Source organism: Penicillium cataractarum (genome assembly GCF_028827025.1).
Source record: "Penicillium cataractarum strain IBT 29864 chromosome Unknown utg000008l, whole genome shotgun sequence".
In the NCBI taxonomy this organism is placed as follows: domain Eukaryota; kingdom Fungi; phylum Ascomycota; class Eurotiomycetes; order Eurotiales; family Aspergillaceae; genus Penicillium; species Penicillium cataractarum.
Window position 1 is genome coordinate 2169196 of NW_026622744.1, and position 19458 is coordinate 2188653.

Genomic DNA, 19458 nt, shown 5'->3' on the forward strand with positions numbered 1-19458 from the left:
CATCCAGTGCTGAATGAGGAGGAAGTGAGGCGAGCAAGTCTAGTTTCTTGGTCGATCTGGAGACATTCCACGCAGAATCTTCGACTTAACCGCCACCGCATTGGCGCAGTGGCGGAGTCAAGAGGGAAATCCAGTCCCAAGTGTACCGGTTTACCATACCAATACGGGGAATACTTCAGTCCCGAGAGTCTGAGACTGTGGCTCAAATCATATCAAATATTCTCAGATTAATTTGGCATCTGACTACCACCGTCTCATTCTGACAGAGCTGGCCTTTGACTACTCTGAGACGCCTAAAAGATTCCTCCCCTGGTGTACCTTTTTTTTCTTGCTGTTCTTTTATTGGCACGGCACCATTCCCGACTTTCCCTTTTACCCCGACCGTCGCCGAACTTCCATCACCCATTTCTAATCCTCACGACAAATCCCTTAGGTCAGGATTAGATGGTCGGCTTCGGCTCAATCTCCTGACGACTCCCCCGATTATTATTTGCCTCCTCTGATCGGTCATTCCGGGCCCTGCCAGTATCTTCTGGATGTGGATTCCTGTTCGATCTCCGTTCCCCAGGCATTCCATACATACGTCGCTCGTCTCCACCGCCTCTTTACTCCCCCTCTTCTCTAAACCCCCAATTCTCAATCCTACTCCTCTCTGTCCCCTCTCTTTCTTCTTCTTCAATTCTTAACAGGGTGTGAAAACTCCCTGTTGAATGGTGGATTGGAATCTCCCCTCAAATTACCCCTGATACCCCTGATCACAGACCTCCCCCCCTCCCCCCGGAACATGATCTCGCCACCCGATCTCGACCCATACGTGGTGCTGGGCGTTTCCAAGGATGCCACCGTCTCCGAGATCCGAGCTGCCCATCGAAAACGAGTATTGAAGTGCCATCCCGACAAGGTGCAAGATGAATCCCAACGAATTGCTGCTCAAGATGAGTTTCAGCGAGTCCAGCAAGCCTACGAAACACTATCCGATGAGACACGACGCGCCCGCTACGACCAAAAGGCCAAATTAGCAGAGCTAAAGCGGGAACTGCTCGAGAAGCGCAGAAGAACCGCAGAGTCAACGCCGTATTCCTCTCCACGAGGAAGTGGAAGTGGGGCTCCCCGCGAAGTGCGAGAAGGTCGCGTCTTTGAGGAACGAGTCCCGGTGGATAACATCTTGGATGAGGAATTGCGGTACACCGAAGAGCCCCGTTCCATGTCGCGCAAGTACGAAGAGTTTGGCATGCGATCCAAGTCGAAATCTACCGATGAAAAGAAGGCCCGCGCGCCTACGAGTAGCCATCGAGCTGCCAAGGAACAGCGCGAGACAACCAAAGCAAAGCTGGCTGATCAAGCCAAGCAACGCGACCGCGAGCGCCGCAGCCACAGGCAAGCCTCTGCCAAGTACGATACCTACGACACGCTTGCGGAATCCGATAGCGGTTCCGAATCCAGTGGCTCTGAAATCTACGTGCGTCTAAAGAAGCCGACTTACCGATCCCGCGAGTCCCGTGAAACCCGGGAATCCAGGGAATCGCGATCCCGGCCTACGGAATCGGTACGGCATCGTGGTCATTCATACGATGACGACGATGATGAAGATGGGCTTCCCGGTCGATCCAGCAGCCACAAGCTTCATCGACAGCAGTACGAGGCTGAGGAGCACATCCATCGCTCCAAGCATGAAGGCCCGCGGGGATCTCGGTCTCCACAGCGACACCGTGGTTATGAGTCGGCCGAACCAGAGATGAACACCAGCCGGCGCACGGCTCGGTCCTCCCGATCAGCCCGGAACCAGTCTTCCTCGCGCAACAACTCCTGGGAGGACCTAGACTCCCCGCGTCGGGAGCGTGAAGAGTTCAAGGTTCCCAAGATGCCTAGCTCTTCCACCTCTCCTGCATACAAGTCATCTATCCGCCCTTCCTTGTTTGGAGCCCGCGCCACTACCTCTACCGGCTTCACTCGTCCTAAACGGGAGAGTTCTAGCCGTGACGAGACCATTCTGGACAAAATGGTCCGTGAGGCGGCACCCCGATCCTCAAGACGCTACGACTCTGGCTACTCCAGCCCCAGCACCCCCGAGATACCCGCCAGGGGCTCCTCCCCCAGCAAGACGGCCACCCGCTACAAGATCGTTGACCCAGTGATCATCGAGCCTTCGAAAGCCTCGTCCAAGTACCGCTCGGTATCTCCCGAGAGGGCTCGTATGACCCCCAAGCGAGCCAGCACTTTTGCCACCTTCGACTCAGAGTCCCCTCGCATAGAGGTCCGCTCTGTGCGTTCTGTACGGACGTACGATGATGTCGAATACACTGCTCGCCCCCGAGCTCAAGATGTCCAGTACACCCGTGAGATTCGACCTAACGACGTCCACGTTTCGCCTGGCCGATCTCATTACTACAATGACCCCCGCCATCCCTCAGTGGGAAGACGGCAGTCAACCTTTGCATGATCGAAAACCCCATAAATGACGACAGCCCCACGCTCGTGCATATTATTTTCCTGCACTTGATTCAGTGTTTTTCACCAACGTCATCTTTGTTCTTTCGCAATCTTTTTTTTCTGTTTCAACCCCCTTTCTTGTCAATACTTGTGGACGACAGCTGCAGCTGCAGCCCTAGTCCACTTTCATACTATCTTATGGAAACCCCTGGCCCAGCATACATGCCCTCCATTGCCCCCTCGGTAATGGGTGACATGGTACCTTCCGCCCAGGGTGATGAATGTACTTCTTCCTCCCCACCCTTTTAGCATTGGGACGGTTCAATTCGGTTCGGTTTGGTTTGGGTATCCGCGCATGATCAGGCACACCCGGTGGGGGTCGTGCCCTACACAATTTCTGGTTTCTTTGTCGGCGCTACGGTCTGGGGGTTGGGGAATATGGTGTTATTGTTTTTTTCATGATCTCACAATCAACCATACTACAACCTATCTGGCGCATTTTGATTTTTGTCTTGTCTGGTTTGTTCTTGGTGTTTTGTGCTTTGTTATGCTCTGAGTTGCTTTTTGTGTGTGTCTGTTTTGCGCTTTTTTTTTATCTTTAGTCCGGGACCACATTTTATCTAGAATCCCGTGAAATGACGGTGGGGCGAGAGCCTTGCTACGTAACGAATTAACGCTTTTTGATATGACTATGATCTTGTTCTGGTGTTTTTGTGCTCTCTTCCTTGGTCTTGCTCTAGATAAGCGGTGTAATGGGTAGACTGGGCTCGTCGACGGTAGATTGGATTGGGAAGGTTGAATAATATGACCTGATGGTTTTGATATAGTCCCAGAATCATTCAATTACTCCTAACGTTCCTACCTAATTCCTTTGAGTCATTACCTGAGTAGTCCTGGAACCCACATTTTCGATTTCTATGCATGCCCAAAGTCCATACCCAAACATCTCCACTTTCCATTGCTACCGGATACACGCCGAGGGAAACAACACATCAAAGTTAAAATAATGTTTAGTGCATATGAGTGTAAAATGGTTTAGTTCATTGCAACAATATACAGATTCATTCCGAGGACCGCCCCAAACCCAAACCCAGTAAAAATAGCCAAGGGGGTATCCGATAGAGTTACGCATCTCCTAACCTTATCCTTACTATACATTTCCAACCTACCTGAATACCAACGCGCAAGCAATGAGTCGTATCCATGTCTCCACACGATTCAGGCCTCACACAGTCAGAACCAGGCTCAGACGAGTACATAAAAGACACACATCTGTAAACCGTACTATTAGTGACTGAAGACCCGGGGAGCAGAAACAGATGCTGGAGATAAACTCACCATGGAGAGACCCAGAATCATCGAAAACCAAAAGAAAACATTCTACACATCGTATCTTAGTATTTCACCATCAAAAGAAAGGTTGAATTTATCAGCACTTACGTTGAGGGTCTTCCGACCCTTGAAAAACCGTGACTTCTGGACTGCGACGATGGGTAGCTGGAGCATCATAGCTCCAAAGCCATAGCCGCGCAGTTTCTTGGTGATACAGCTCATGACTACTTCGTGGAAAATCGAGCTAACCAGGAATGTGATGAACATGGCCACCGGTTGGGAAAACTGCGAGCGGGATGGGAAGTAGACATGGCGGAAGAGGAAGTGGTGAACGGGGACGTTCCATTCTCGCGAGAACTCGAGCCTGATGTAGATGTTAGTTTTGTGAGGGAGGTTTGGTTTGGATTTGGGAGGATGTTGATCTCACCAGTCGCATGAGTTCCACCAGTCAGAGTAGAAGTGTCGATCGGCGAACCGGGTTAGTTCTGCGAATGCGCCCAACACATATTCGAAGATTACCAGGAATACTAGTAGGAATGTCACCATGAAGGGGAACAGTAGCATGCTGATTGTCTCGGCTAAGACGAGTGCCTTGTCGGCCACGCTGTCGAGAGCCTCTAGTTGACCGTGTGCCTCGCTGAGGACGGGTACGATGAATTCCTCGCTCGTGAGTGTGAGCAAAAAGATACAGCCAAAGACGGCAAGGGTTTTCCATGCAATCTCGTCCCATCGACGGTTAGGTCGACGGGGGTACTCCAGTTCATAGCATAGAGTCGGGCAACAGACGAAGTCTGCGTAGTTTCCAAGGCTCAGGTTCTGAGGGTAGGAGATGTTTCCTAGAGGGGAGGTCAACTCTGTTGCCAGATCTTCCCGTAGACGAACTAGGGGCTCGGTCGAGTCGTCCTCATCATGCTGGGGCTTCATTGACGGGCGGCGGCGGTATGGCTCCGGGTACCGAATTGCAGCAGGAGAGGTCGGTTCAATGGGGCCGGGCTTGTCAAGAGCGGCAAGGCGTCGCTCAGTCTCACTAAGATGGCCATTATAAAAGGCATACGAGTGTAGTTTCATAAGGATCGTCAAGAGGTGGAGGGTGAAAAACACCTGGGCTGTCCAAGTCCACAGGCGCATAAACGGCCAGCTTTTTTCAGCCATGGGTCAGCTCAATGGCTATATCCACGAGTTTAAATTAGGGAACAAACTTACTTAATCCAAACAGCCAGCCAAAGGGCCTCTCCGACACTTTGAAGGACCATGCCTCCACGTGCCCACCGCAGCCACCTCGGCCCGCCGCGGTAGAGCTTATGCATGGGCAGGACAAGTGCCGAGCTGGCCACCATGGCTAGATCACTCAGACCCAGTTCCCACACATTGGCTGATAACAAGCTCCAAACTCGCACCCGCAACGGGTATCCAGTATCCTTGATGTTGCGTAGTACAGTCGTAACCACCATAATCACCAAGCTGATCCAAAACAACGTGAAGAAGCCCCGGAAATTGTGGTAGTCGCTGTCGGGATCGAAATGGGACACTCGAGGGACATAGTCAATGGTATAAAAGAGGCGATTCCGCGCGCGTACTTGCTTGCGGGCTACCGCAATCGATTGCGCCGAGGGGGGCGCATCTTCAGGGATGGGTGTTGAGCGGCCGCTGCGTTTGAGGGATGAGATGTTAGAAGGCATTGTTGGAGACTCAAGGGCAGTAGATTTGGGTAATGTGTGAGGGACATACCTTGTATCTGAGCTCAGCCTGTCCAGCATGGGAGGCGTGAGACTCACATCAGCCTTTGTGTCGGGCTGGATGGGAATAGCGCGCGGCCGGAGGACGGACGGGTCATTCTGGGCGACGGCGCTGGACATCCTAGGGCGGGAAGGGGAAGGATGCAATTGCAGGTATGCTAGATAGAGAGAGGATTTCACATTGAAGACAATAGAACGGTAAAATGGAAATCGGGAGAAAGTCAGGTGTGGATCGTGATTATGTTGTTGACTGATCTATGTCAAGGTCCGAGGGGGACCGGACGGAAGCCGAAAATTGGGGCGGGTCCCATCCAACTACGTCAATGGTGAGCCTTAAAACCTTTCGGACGTACCTTAGGTAATGCCATGTGGTGGCATGAACAGGGCTGAGCTGCGAACTGTTTGATTTTAGGGCCATAGCATTTAGCCCTATGACCAATAATTTACAAAGGAGTATGCCGTTGCTCGTCATCCTAGCTGCTTCACAAACTTGGTATGCTCATTACGTCGGGCTGTCTTGGATCTGCCCCGGGTAAACTACGTCTGAGGCGGTAACTCGACTACCTCAAGGTCCACTACGATCAGATTTTGAAGAATATTTTGGCAACTACATTGTGGATTTCTCTTGAATTCGACTTCAAAAGTCTTTATTAAGTCATATGATAGGTATAGAAAGGCTAAAGCAAAATTTACCCCAGTTCGTAGAGTATTTTAGAGATAAACTCGGCGCACTCATAGCGATTACTTAGACATGTCGATCTAAGAAAAATCACAAATACCAAGCATCCTAGGTCTATCTCATCGAATTGCGACTAGGCCCTACGTCGTACTCTAAACCATGCATCATGATCATATATGGACTCTTGTATAGATCAAATCATGTGACCCGCGGGATAACTGCCGCTTATGTCATCCAATAGTACCCGCCTCCCTTTCTGGACTAGCGCATCTTTCCCGCGCCAAGAAGCCAGGTCAACCCAAGTCACGGGCCATAATAATAAAGCCAATCCAGACCGGACGCTGAATTGCTTCAACTACTGTCGTGCGAGCTACCGAATCTGTCTCGGATCCCACCGCGGGCCTCCTTTCTGACTTCTTCAATTGTCACTTCTCTCTCCTGACCCCGCCAGGGGTTGTGGATCGCCATGTCTTCCCGTAAGTTGGCCGCCTGCCGCCCCTCATCGTCTCCCCTGAGGTTGGATGAGTGATCTAACCCCCGCATGTCCAACAGTGAAGCAATTTATCCGCAATGTCCGATCGGCGAAAACCATCGCCGACGAGCGGGCAGTTATCCAGAAAGAAAGCGCCGCTATTCGAGCCTCGTTTCGCGAAGAGAGCCACGACTCGGGCATTCGGTTAGATCTCCAACAGCCTCGTCCTCTCCCCCCCATTGATGTCTACAGGCGGTTCTAACGAGGGTTCGCAGGAGGAACAATGTGGCCAAGTTGCTCTATCTCTTCACTCTGGGTGAGCGGACTCACTTCGGTCAGATCGAATGTCTCAAGCTACTCGCCTCGCACCGTTTCGCCGACAAGCGACTGGGCTACCTGGGAACGATGCTGTTGCTCGACGAGAATCAGGAGGTGTTGACACTAGTGACCAATTCTTTGCAAAAGTCAGTGCCGCAGTCATTTTGATAATGTCGCACTATACCCCCCAAAGAACAGAAATGCTGATAAACCGGCCAGTGACCTGAGCCACTCCAACCAGTACATCGTCGGTCTCGCCCTCTGCGCGCTCGGTAACATCGCCTCCATCGAAATGTCCCGAGACCTTTTCACCGAAGTCGAAAACCTCATGTCTACAGCGAACCCCTATATTCGACGGAAAGCCGCCATCTGTGCAATGCGGATATGTCGCAAGGTCCCAGATCTGCATGAACATTTCCTAGAAAAGGCAAAGACGTTACTTGGGGATCGAAACCATGGCGTCTTGCTTTGCGGTCTGACTTTTGCGATTGATCTGTGTGAGGCGGAAGAGGAGGAGGAAGGTCCCGAGGGAGTTATTGAGGTGTTCCGACCGCTCGCCGGAGGTCTCGTACGTGCTCTGAAGGGTCTCACAACTTCCGGATATGCCCCGGAGCATGATGTCTCTGGCATTACGGATCCTTTCCTTCAGGTTAAGATACTCCGGTTCCTGCGGGTCTTGGCCCGGGGAGATGCGGCAACCAGTGAATTGATCAACGATATCCTGGCCCAGGTGGCCACCAACACCGACTCGTCAAAGAACGTGGGCAATTCCATCCTGTACGAGGCTGTGCTCACTATCCTCGACATTGAAGCCGATTCTGGACTGAGGGTTTTGGGTGTCAACATTCTCGGAAAGTTCTTGTCTAACAAGGATAACAACATCCGCTACGTGGCACTGAACACACTTAACAAGGTCGTTGCCATCGAACCGAACGCCGTACAAAGACACCGGAACACAATTTTGGAATGTCTGCGGGATCCTGATATCAGCATTCGCCGGCGAGCGCTTGATCTCAGCTTCATGTTGATCAACGAGAGCAACGTGCGAGTACTGGTGCGAGAATTGCTGGCTTTCCTGGAAGTGGCCGACAACGAGTTCAAGCCCGTGATGACCACCCAGATTGGTATCGCTGCTGATCGTTTTGCTCCCAATAAGCGCTGGCATTTGGATACCATCCTGCGGGTTCTTAAGCTGGCTGGGAACTACGTCAAGGAACAGATTTTGTCTTCGTTCGTTCGCCTCATCGCTACTACTCCTGAGCTGCAGACCTATGCCGTTCAGAAGCTCTACTCTTCTTTGAAGGAGGATATCTCGCAAGAAGGTCTTACACTGGCGGCTACTTGGACGATTGGTGAATATGCCGATAGTCTACTGCAGGGCGGCCAATACGAAGAAGAAGAGCTGGTCAAGGAAGTCCGCGAGAGCGACATTGTTGACCTGCTCACCAACATCCTCAACAGCACCTATGCTAATCAGACCGTCGTCGAGTATATCATCACCGCGTCTATGAAGCTCACCACACGCCTATCAGACCCCGCCCAGATCGAGCGTCTTCGTCGTCTCCTCTCCAGTCGCACTGCCGACTTGAGTGTCGAGATCCAGCAGCGTGCCGTCGAGTATAGCAACTTGTTCGGATTCGACCAGATTCGGCGTGGTGTTCTGGAGCGCATGCCTGCGCCTGAGATTCGTGAAGAGCAGCGTGTGCTGGGCGCACCCACCAAGAAGCGCCAGAGCAAGATCCTCCGCGGCAAGTCCACCAAGGTCTCCAAGCCCGCCGAGCACGACCTCCTCCTTGATCTGATGGGTGGCTCCGATGCTCCCGTGGCAAGCCCGACATCAAACGGGTCCAACACCGCCGATCTGCTGGCAGATATCCTGGGCGGAGCAGACTCGAGCACATCGTCGCCGGCACCCGCGCCCATGGGTCAGACCTCCATGAACAACGCCGTCATCATGGAGTTGTTCGGCTCGAGTGGTGCCTCGCCATCGCCCCAGCCAGCCCAGCAGCCTGCCTCCGCCTCGCTTGACTTGCTTGGTGGAGGTGCTTCTGCACCCTCGCCCTCTGCCTCGCCCGCACCCGTCTCCGCATCCACGCCTGCACACAACGTCTACAACAAGGACGGTCTTGTGCTCACTCTGCAAGTGCAGCGAAGCGGCCCCAACGCTCAGATCCTCGCCCGCTTCCGCAACGAGTCCAACTTTGACAGCTTCGCCAACGTCGGCCTACAGGCTGCTGTGCCCAAAAGTCAGCGCTTGCAGCTGAGTGCTATCAGCAAGGCCGACCTGGAGGCCGGTGATGAGGGTACCCAAACACTGCGTGTGACTGCACTGAATGGGGTATGTTCCAACTCGTGCACCATTACTAGCTGCTAAACATGAGACTAACTACATACCTCTTTTAATCTAGGCCCTCCCACCCAAGCTCCGCCTTCGCCTCCGAGTATCATCCACTCGGGACGGAAACGCCGCGACTGACCAAGTCGACTGGTCCGAGCCATAAGCTATCTTTTTACAAGCGATTCCTCATTTGTATCTTGCAAGGTTTAAAGCTCATGGTTGGGACATTTTCAAGTCACAAAACATTTCAGACGGACAAACTTTTAATTCAACGAGCAGCTCCCTCAAAATCCCTCTCACAGTTCTATACACACATTTCCCCCTTAGTCACATTACGCCTTCATATCTTGTTTCTGCTTGGCCTCTTCTAGACATGTTATTCCTCGCTCTCTTTTCATCTTCCCCGCGTATTTCCCTTTCTACTATTTCTGCCGTTGCAATCCTTCTTAAGATTGAAGGGTCTTTTTTTTTTCTTTCTTGTACATGCTTCGTTAGCAGATGATTCAGTGCATGGATAAGTGATGCATGGTGCAAATTGACTGGGTTCTGTTTAGTGGTGCCGCTTGAGTAAAAAATATGGTCAGATCAAGCAGAATAGCCTGTTAGAGCAATGATGGGCATATGTTTACGCATCCTTCCTGGTGAGGAGGGTTAGGAAAGAGAAAATGGGGCAGTCTGTTTCAACGGACTGGGAATTCTGTCTGCGATTTGCAAGCAACCCTAGCTAGACATTCAAGGAGAGACAAGCCCAAAGTATCAATTGTTGAGTTGACATGGAATCCCGAGAAAATGAAATACGAAAGACGCCGATGAAATTGGCATGAATAGACTGGAACCACGAACATAGATGCCTGAAAAAGAAAAGCAGAACAGAACAGAAACGAGCAACACCAGTATATTCAAACCAAGCTCCGAGGGGACGAGAGAAAAGCACCAACGCAGGAGAACGCCAACGTCCAGCATAGTTACCGAATGCAAATGTATAAAAAGTTGCCAACCGCACAGGCTAGGCTATAGATGACCAGCAAAGAAACTGGTCATGTTTGTACCGCTCTACATATGCTCAATGGGTTCCTCAGGGAGCAGTACCTGGCCCTCTCTCCGGTTAGATGGAAGGCATGCCTTGAGAGGGGGACGGATGATATCGTTGAAGAGGAAGGTGCCGTATACGAGCAGTCCGAAGCCAACGACTTGAAGCCACTTGAAAGACTCCCAGCCTAGACCCAGAGAGACGAGCCAGATGAACAGAGTTCGGCAAGTATCGATTGTGCTGCGGGAGGTGGCAGAGACGGTGCGGGTCACGGAGAGGCCGAAGAAGTTGAAGCCGCTGGAGATTATGGTTTAGTAGGTATTCAAATTTAGGTAAAGTCATGGTGCAAGATTGGAGGAGGATGGGAGGTAGGGATGAAAAGAAGATATTAACATACCCAATGCTGATCATGATCAGCATACTCGAGATCGCCACTGCGCGATTCGTGCTAACCTCGTGCCAGCCCTCCTTCATATCCCAGTAGCCATACCGTCCAGCATCGGTACTACCAACGGCCAGATAAAGAATCACCATACCAATCACGGTAACCGAGAACCCAAAGATACCCTCCCAGCCGACGACTTGGATAGGGTCCATAGCGTAATTCTCGAGGATCCACTCCTCAAGAACAAACTGCGACGCAGTGAAGATCTGAGCAGCGGCAATTAACAAAACACCAATGATAGTCTGCACCGCTTCGGGAGTCCTTCCATCCGCATTCACGACACCGTCATCCTGGGTGATATCATGACCGGTTTCGCTGCCGAACAACGCACCGGCAAGGCCAACCAGGGCCACGCCGAGTACGACGACGAAGAGCGCGCTCCACTGGTATAAAAAGAGCTTGCGACGGAGGAAGATTACACTGAAGAGACCGACGAAAAGAACGAGGGCTCCACGGGTCATCTGGTAAATACTAGCAGCAACGAAGAGCAGGCCCACGTTCATAAGGGTAGTGCCTGCGATATCACAGCAAGACGGCGCAGCGAGCAGGAGAATCCGCCAGCCACGCAACTTGATGCGATCATCATCTTCGTGCGCAGGCTTGTTGTGGCCATGGCCATTGCGCCCGTCAAGAGTGTGGTCTTCGTCTTCATCCTCCTCACCAACGGGCCGATAGCCGCCCTCGAATAGCGGAGACGGGTCTCGAGTGAGTCGAGGTGCCACGAAGCGCTTGTAAATAATCGACAATCCGACAACGATCCAGCAGCCCATTTCACCGACAAACATTTGAGCCCTAATCGATCCAGAGATATCTTGTAAGCCAATGTCCGACGAGTCCAAAGCCAATGTTTCACAATGCGACTCTGCTGGCCCCAGGGATGCCACCTACGTTTGAATGACGGGCTGCTCAAACAGCTTATGGTCTTTGGGATTGGGCGAGTCACAGTTTCGTACACATTGCATATCCTTTGATCAGGGTCGTCATTAGTCTTCAAATCCTGCGCGTTATCAGTCAGGCTAGCGTGCGTTTACCTGGTACTTGTTGAGAATAGTGTTGCAGACTCCGGTCACGAGCATCATCGTGACCAGGAGTGGAATGAGGCCGCGGTTCGCCATGATGTCCCTTGTAATCCTAGGAAGGGACTTGAGGCGGGGGGAGAAGAGTTGGTGAAGAGGAGAAGTGGAGAGGAGGAGGTTGGAGTTCAAACAAAGCGGAGAATGGCCTTATCGGGCTGATAAGCGGCCAGCTGACGTGACTGGGTGGATCCATTCAGCTGATCCAAACTATGCACCGAGTTGTACAGCCGATCGTACTCTACGAATAACTAATGTATAGATTCAAAGAAAGATAGAAGAAAATCATTTGCCCTGATATTGACAAATCCATGAGATCAATAGTATCGAGAAGAAAGATGCTATTACCAAGCATAAACCCATCACCCCCATCCTGGCGATAAAACAGAAAGACCCATCATCTTTTTTCCCCCAGTATGAACGCCATCGCTGATCCAGATGGGAATCACAAATCGAAAAAAAGGGAAAAGAACAAAATTCAGTATCCACGCAGAGGGATCGCTCAAATGAAATGAAGGAAGAAGGGGTGAAAAGAGAAAAGAAAAGTCGGCCAGAGAGAAAGAATCAGAGAGAACAGGAGTCCCGTGTTTGGGTATGGTACACTCGCTTCCAGATTGTGACCCATCATGGAAAAGAAGAAGAAGAGGAAAAGAAGTCGAAAATGACAGAAACCCGTACCCTATGTACGCCAGAGGAAACCCGCCAGGATAGGAAGAAAAGGAAAAAGAAAATAAGGCAAGTCATGAAAAAGAAATCGATCCGCCTCAGCTTTCGTCGTACCGAAATGGACATTGGAATAAAAAGAGAACTTCGTCAAGTGCAATGCGACCAATTCAAATCGTCGCACTCACACCGCAGTAGGGACAACAAGGCCGGCCCTACCGCGGAGGGCAGCTTCCTTCTCCTCACGCTGCTCACGCTCGAGGCGGTCAAAGTCAACACGTACACCCTTGATACCGTCGCCAGAATTGTCCTGGAGCTCGAGCGGAATCTTCATCCACTCTGCGGTGGCCGCAGCGGATTCTTCATCGTACATTGCCCACTCGGACCAATTAATAGGATCATCCTGGGGAGTCTCAGTGGCCAAGGCCAGATCATCGGAGTCGGGAGTATCCTCTGTCGGGTCACGACGAGCGGACTCGCTGGCTAGTAAGGCGTCAAAACTCCAAGGCTCGCTAGAGTACATGCTGAGCCCATTGCACGGATCAACCTCGTCGAAAAGAGGATCAAAGGTGTTCTGAAGCTCCTGAGGAGTCACCTGGGAATTAGCCCATGCGAGAGCGGGCTCCGACGGTTGCTCAAGCGTGGTAAGCTTCTGACCCGGTTTCTTGGCCTGCTCCAGCTGAGGGGTGAGCTGCTGGGCAGATGCAGCGGGTGACACACCCTTGGCAACGACCTGGCTCGTGGCTCGCATCATTGGGGTCGTAGTGGAGGAGGCGGGAGTGGCCAGGCCAGGCTTGACGGGAGACGGCATCAATCGAGCAGTGCTGGTGCCGGTAGGAGCAATCGGTTGGGCTCCCTGGTTATCTACTGTCAACCCAAGACCGATGTCAAGGCTGTCAAGGTAGAATTGGATAGGATCCTCGATCACTTCTTCCATCTCTGGCTTGTGGCTCTCCTCAACATGCTTGTCTAGAGCGGCCTGGGTTGGGAAACCTTGGAAATGATGCTGGCATTCAACCACACCGCACTTGAATGCACCAGCCAGAGCGGCAGCCGTCGACTTGGCGTCCGCGACGGCCTTCTTGTAACTCGCATCGGCAATAATTGGAGCACTAGCCGGCACGGGAGATGAGGATACACCGGTGTGAGACTGCTTGCGCTTTTTGGGCGGAGGGAGCTTCAGTTTCTCGGGAGCAAGTCCTCCTGAACCATATGCTGGAACACCTTGGGGTGAGGGAGCACCGAAAGGTGCAGGTACGGGCGCAGACTGGCTGGAAGCACGACGGGCGCGCTGAAGGGCCTCATCCTGTTGTTGCTGTAGCTGCTTAAGGTTGTTCGCATTCAGAGCGGAAGTCTGTCCAGGCTGTTCCGACTGAGCAATCGGGGCGTTGGCCTGGGAAGGAGCAGTCCGGCGCTCATTTGCCCGCTGGATCACCGCCTGGAAGAACCTGCGAATGAAAAGAATGGAACCAGTCAAGTAGTCGGGGTTGACGGTGAAATTCTCATTGGGGATCCACTCCGCAGTGTTCTTGAATTGACGCATCAACTGGAATCGCATGGCAAGTATGTTTCGCACACTTCGTTCTTGGTTGTTCGCCTTGGCGAATGCTTGCAAAATCATGATATCCACTCGAGAGAGGATGTCGATGGATTCTTGCAGCTGCTGGGTCATAATCGCTTTCTGTTCTGGAGAGATAGGCAAAATGTTTGGGGGCGGAGCAGCCTTGGAGATCTCGGCATAAGCCTCCAAGAGTTTCGGTGGGAGATTCGTATTCCAATTATGTTCAGCAGCGGCCCGATTGGGATGCGGAGGGCGGAAGTACCCCTGCTGATGGCGCCGCATTGTCTGTTCAACTGCCAGACGCTGTTCGGGAGTCATGGAATTGAAGGTCTCTTGTGAGAATACTTGACTGATCCCTGGTTTTTGAGCTGCAGGGGCAGCAGTGGTTGGAGGAGCATGACTTTGCTGAGGGGTGATGTTCATGCCCGTTATCTCAATCCCGTCATCTGGGATTGGTCGCTTCTTCGATCTCTGGTTCACAGCGGCCGGGGCTTTACCACTCTTGGGAGCAGAGGCCGTCTGTGGCTGCCTCTGATTCGGAGGCTGCAGATCACCAGGGACTTGCAAGGGCTGCTGGGGAACACTGAGTGATTGAGTCTGCGTTTGGGTTGGAGGTACGGAGCCAGAAGGCTGAGGGACTCCTTGATTCAAAGCAAGAGCCCGTTGATGGGCAGCTTGCTCGATCATCTGCCTCTGTTTGGTCCGAAGAAGCTCGCGAATCTGGTCGTCGTCGTAGTTGGCCGAATTGTTTCCCAGCCTCTGGCGAGCGGTTTGAATATCATCATTGGTGATTGGTCGCATTGCCATGGCCATTGCGGGATTCGGATGACTCTGAGGGGCCTGCATCCCATTTTGAGGGCCCTGGAAAGTCTGCTGGATTTGACTTTGATTTTGTTGATTTTGTTGGTTCTGTTGGTTCTGTTGCTGGGCAAGCTTCGTAGCCAGGATCTGGGCAAAGTGAAGTTTTTGAAGAGTCAAGAGGCGACTGAATTCTACACCAGTAGTAGTGATGGGGTTAGTGCTCGCCCAATGCTTGATCTGAGCCCAAGTCTTGATGTTTTGTGGCACTTGAGGGTTATTCGCAATCAGCGACGTTGGGAAAGAGACACGGTCCATTTCCTTTTGCTGCTCAACAGTCATCTCATGGCCGTTGTTCTGTTTCCGGAGGGCGGCCAGCCTGGCCATCTCGTTCTGTCGGTGCAAATGCACGGCCCGTTGCTGAGGAGTCATCTGCTGTGGGTTTTGAACGAGACCAGCTGCCGGGTTCATGCCTTGTGGCATACTCATGGAGGCTCTCATTCGAGGATTGTTGGCCATTTGTCCTCCAGTGAACATGGCTTGATTTTGGCCATCCTGCGGGAGAGAGCTTTGCTGCACCGGTTGTTGCGGCTGCGGCTGTTGCTGCTGCTGCGGCTGTTGTGGCTGTTGCTGCTGTAGTTGCTGCTGCTGAACGTTGGCTCGAGCCATGTTGTTGGCATGAACACGGCGTTGATTCTGAAGGAAGTTATGAAGCTGCTCATTGCTCATTTGAGCCAATTGGTCCCGAACCGCCTGGGGAAGACTGGGAGGGATTGGAGGGCGATTTTGCATGGTGGGTTGTCCGGTCTGCATACCACCTGGGTGCTGGCCCATATTCGCCGGGCGAGACGGAGGTCGAACCTGGGCCGACATTGGGACAGGGGAAATCTGACCGGGAGGCATTCCCTGATTCAGCATCGGCATGACGGGACTCTGTTGGGGAAATGGGACTTGAGCTTGCGAATTAACCTGGCCCGACATTGCCAGCTGCGCTTTCTGAGCAGCATGGGCACGAGCCTGAGCTTGCTGGGCCTGAGCCTGAGCCTGGGCTTGGGCCTGTTGAGCCTGGAACTGCTGGGCTCCGTTGGGGAGACTCTGCTGCATGTGCTGTTGGTTGAACGCCTGATTGTTCATGCCCAGACCGTTCATAGTCCCGTTCCCTTGACCGTTCTGACCAGACTGCTGTTGAAACAGGTTCTGCTGGTTGTTGAACGGTGTCTGATTCATTTGCGATGAGCTGGCAGGAACAACTAGCTGACCGGCTTCCTGCGAGCGAAGACCGTCAGCTTGCTGGCCCTGGATGTTCTCCACGTTGCCGAAGAAAGCGTTCGGGTCCTGACCCTGAGCTTGGTTACCGGAGAAAGTCGAGTTGCTGCGCTGAAGGTTCATCATGTTTTGGAACATCGCCTGTTGGCTCATCATCGGATCATTCGTGAGCATGGCCTCGGGATTGGCAAGATTGGCATTGCGGCCCATCTCCATGCGAGAGCGACGGTATCGTCGCAAATGACCCAGAGCCTGCGTGCGGAAGAAGTAATTGACTGGATCGATGCCCTTTCGTTGCAAATACTGTCGCTGCTCCGGATTCATGTTGGCAAGATTCGACTTGATCTTTTCAACGTCCTCTGGGGATGTCTTGGACATCATTTGTTGCGCAAGTCGTTGCACGTGTTCCGCGTCAGGGTTCTGGAGAGCAGGGATGTCGTCGGTAAGAGGAACACCATTGACAGGGCGTTGCTGGGCCCGCTGTTGCTGTTGCTGCTGCTGCAATTGTTGCTGCTGTTGCTGTTGCTGCTGAAGCATGACTTGCTGCTGCTGTTGATGTTGCTGCTGTTGCTGGCGCTGTTGCATAGCCGCCTGCTGGTTGGGAGCATTCATGCCCATCATTTGAGGTTGACCCTGAGCCACGGGCGAGGTCTGCATGTTCGGGTTCATCTGAGGGGGAATCCCGCCCTGAAGCTGGCTCTGCATAGCGGGCCCACCCTGGGGCATCATTCCGCTTTGAAGCGCAACGGCGGCTTGTCTCTGGCGGGTATCTTTGATATGGTTGAGTTTCTCGGCGCAAGTCTTCTCGTATTCGCTCTGTCAAGGCGAAAATGCCAAAGGTCAGTATGATGAGGATATTGCGCCCGAAGCAGAAGGAAGCTCAGAAGAAAAGGATTCGGATGGAAAGAGGAAAGAAGAACTACGTGGGACGAGGAACTGTGAGGGTAAGAGAGGCAAGGTAACGAACCAAATCTTTGGACTTCTTCCAGGCATTAGTTTCAAAGGCAATCGCAGCGTTGCCAGCCTGCTTCAGGTCGATTCGAGGTTGGATCAATCGAAGGGAGGTAATCCTAGATAATCAAAAAAGGTCAGTCGTGGGGATGAAAGGGAAAAGAGATGGATGGAGTGAATGACGTGAATCAGCAGCGGGTAAGCTGCGACAAAAAAAGTAGGCGGGAAGGGAGGGGGCGAGAAAGTCGGGGCCGCTGTCCATGGCACACTTACATTTGGAAAACATGCATAGCTCGAACCCTGATGGGAACTTCATCTCTCCATCCACCGAGTCGAGGCTGCATTTGTAGCTCGTGTCCAACTTGGTTCATGATCATCTGGCCGTTATCATTACGCTGCGGCTGCTGTTGTTGTTGCTGCTGCTGCTGCTGTTGCTGCGGCATGCCTGGCTTGACGAGTCCAGGCATGCCCCCGCCGGGGTTGGAGAACTGGGCGGGATTCATGACGGAAGCCCCATCAATGGGGACCAGGGAGCAATCCGCTGAAGGAAGTGATGGTCGTCAGCATTCGCTAGAGGTGTGATTCGGAGAGCGTCAAGAATAGAACGTAGTGTCGAGAGACGAGTCGAGGAAGATGGAGGACAGGGGTCGCGTGGTGGAGTAATGGGATAAGAGGAGGAGAGGTTAGACGAGACCGGTTGAGGAGGGTCGAAAAAAGACGGTCGGGGGAGGATGTGTTGACAAGAGAGTTTGGGGAAATGAAGTTGCAGGGTCGGAGGCAAGTTGCAGATCGGTGGATGGAAAAAGAGGGAAGCCGGGTTGCTGATGTGGAACCCGTGAGTCCGAGTCGATCAGGGCGGGTGGGGATGGGGTTGGAACTGGTCCAAACGGAGGACACAGAAGGGTGAGGGGGGGGGTGGAAGAAGAAAGTTAGGCAGAGCGAGAGAGAGCGAGAGGGAGAGAGGGAAAGTCAGAAAGCTCGAGAGAGAGCAAAAGCAAGCGACCAGGATCTGTACACCCGCCAACCCAGGAGGAGGAGGGGGCAAGGCGCTTCGGGCACCGGTAGTCTGTAAGTCGCAGACGAAAATGTGGCTTGGGAGGGAAGAAAAAAAAAGAAAAGAAAAGAAAGGGCTAGAGGAGGTGCAGGGAAGAGGAGAGGAAGAGAAGAGAAGAAATGAGGATTGGTTCTGGGGATGGAAGTGCGACGGGGATGCTGTAGCCAGTTCAAGTCGCACTTGTCGACTCACGATCATGTGGCCTCCGTATCGGTACATTACAGACTTTCCACGATGTAGACTTGTATTCAGGATAGAACTAATCTGCATTCTCAATAAGCTCAAAGTCTATGCTTCTAAAGAATTAGTGTATTGAAACCTGTCCTACTGTCTTTATTGCTAGACCTCCTGGACCATGCCATATATCTATCTACCCTTCAATGTTATTACAATAAAACCTAAGACTGAATCAAATGATCGTCCGCCCTATCTGGTGTCAGACCAACTCTTTCTGACAAGAGATCTCCATTATGGACATCCAGTACCAGCCAATACTTTTCTATACAAATAATACGACAAAATCCGCCTCAGGCCCACCAGATCTCTCGTCTTATCGTGGACTGCCTTGAACATGGCTCTCGCTTCCTTTTTCTACCAGGCTCCAGCACATTGGGTACCTAGGATATGTACTTTGTATCGTACAAAGTACTTTGTAGTCAATATGTTTCGCTAGTATCTTCCACCTCTCTCCGCCACTCCTTTCCCATCCAGACATGATCTGCCCCCCTCCGTCGGGAGATCTGTGCACCTTTGAAACACAACCCTGCCCTCGCCGATTTCTGAACCCTGTGGCCATCGCAGTAATCCTTCTTTTGTATTGGTCCATTCCTTTTTATTTTCCCTCTCTCTGTCTCTCTCGCCCTCTTCTCGTCTCTATTCTGAGAGGCTCTCTCTTCTCCCTCCTAATCATCTCTTCTTCCGACGGAATCGTTTGATCCTGCCCAATGGTCCCCACTTAATTACTGTAATGACAGGGGCGCGTATGGTCGAAGTATGAGCAAAACTCTAAGCGCATGGTTGCTGCATTGGACGGGTGCGCAATTTTCAGGTACTTGCGGGATCTCAAGGACTGACAATTGCTTCGATTGATAATAAAAAATCATGCTTCGATTCGACAATTCCAGAATTCTACGGTTCTATCCCGTCGTGTAGCACCAGTCTGTCCCTCGTTCCAGATTAGAATCTTGCAGCCCAAACAACGCCCGTCGTCATAATAGTGGATCTCGTCCCGTACACCAACCAGTATACGCAGTAGGTATGGAGAAGGAATATACGGAGCAACGTATGATAGAAGAGCAAGATCCGTACACGG

General features: G+C 52.2%; 5 protein-coding genes across 5 annotated transcripts; 2 read left to right on the forward strand and 3 right to left on the reverse strand.

Moving 5' to 3' along the window:
• Window positions 1–784: 784 nt before the first annotated feature.
• On the forward strand, window positions 785–2440 carry N7496_009922 (J domain-containing protein; the record flags this gene model as incomplete). The annotated part of the gene is made up of 1 exon (XM_056702835.1): window positions 785–2440. The coding sequence occupies one exon, from the start codon at window positions 785–787 to the stop codon at window positions 2438–2440; it is 1656 nt and encodes a 551-aa protein (XP_056551835.1).
• A 1235-nt stretch (window positions 2441–3675) lies between these two features.
• N7496_009923 (putative sterol o-acyltransferase (APE2)) lies at window positions 3676–5618 on the reverse strand (the record flags this gene model as incomplete). The annotated part of the gene is made up of 5 exons (XM_056702836.1): window positions 3676–3702; window positions 3769–3810; window positions 3871–4126; window positions 4190–4900; window positions 4966–5618. The coding sequence occupies 5 exons, from the start codon at window positions 5616–5618 to the stop codon at window positions 3676–3678; spliced, it is 1689 nt and encodes a 562-aa protein (XP_056551836.1).
• A 974-nt stretch (window positions 5619–6592) lies between these two features.
• On the forward strand, window positions 6593–9468 carry N7496_009924 (AP-1 complex subunit gamma; the record flags this gene model as incomplete). Its single annotated transcript, XM_056702837.1, has 5 exons — window positions 6593–6653; window positions 6730–6853; window positions 6925–7113; window positions 7187–9305; window positions 9376–9468. The coding sequence occupies exons 1-5, from the start codon at window positions 6644–6646 to the stop codon at window positions 9466–9468; spliced, it is 2535 nt and encodes an 844-aa protein (XP_056551837.1). The 5' UTR covers window positions 6593–6643.
• An 890-nt stretch (window positions 9469–10358) lies between these two features.
• Window positions 10359–11895, reverse strand: N7496_009925 (putative nucleotide-sugar transporter; the record flags this gene model as incomplete). The annotated part of the gene is made up of 4 exons (XM_056702838.1): window positions 10359–10632; window positions 10733–11572; window positions 11669–11745; window positions 11812–11895. The coding sequence occupies 4 exons, from the start codon at window positions 11893–11895 to the stop codon at window positions 10359–10361; spliced, it is 1275 nt and encodes a 424-aa protein (XP_056551838.1).
• An 805-nt stretch (window positions 11896–12700) lies between these two features.
• N7496_009926 (uncharacterized protein) lies at window positions 12701–17595 on the reverse strand (the record flags this gene model as incomplete). The annotated part of the gene is made up of 3 exons (XM_056702839.1): window positions 12701–16957; window positions 17109–17211; window positions 17366–17595. The coding sequence occupies 3 exons, from the start codon at window positions 17593–17595 to the stop codon at window positions 12701–12703; spliced, it is 4590 nt and encodes a 1529-aa protein (XP_056551839.1).
• Between the last annotated feature and the right edge of the window lie 1863 nt (window positions 17596–19458).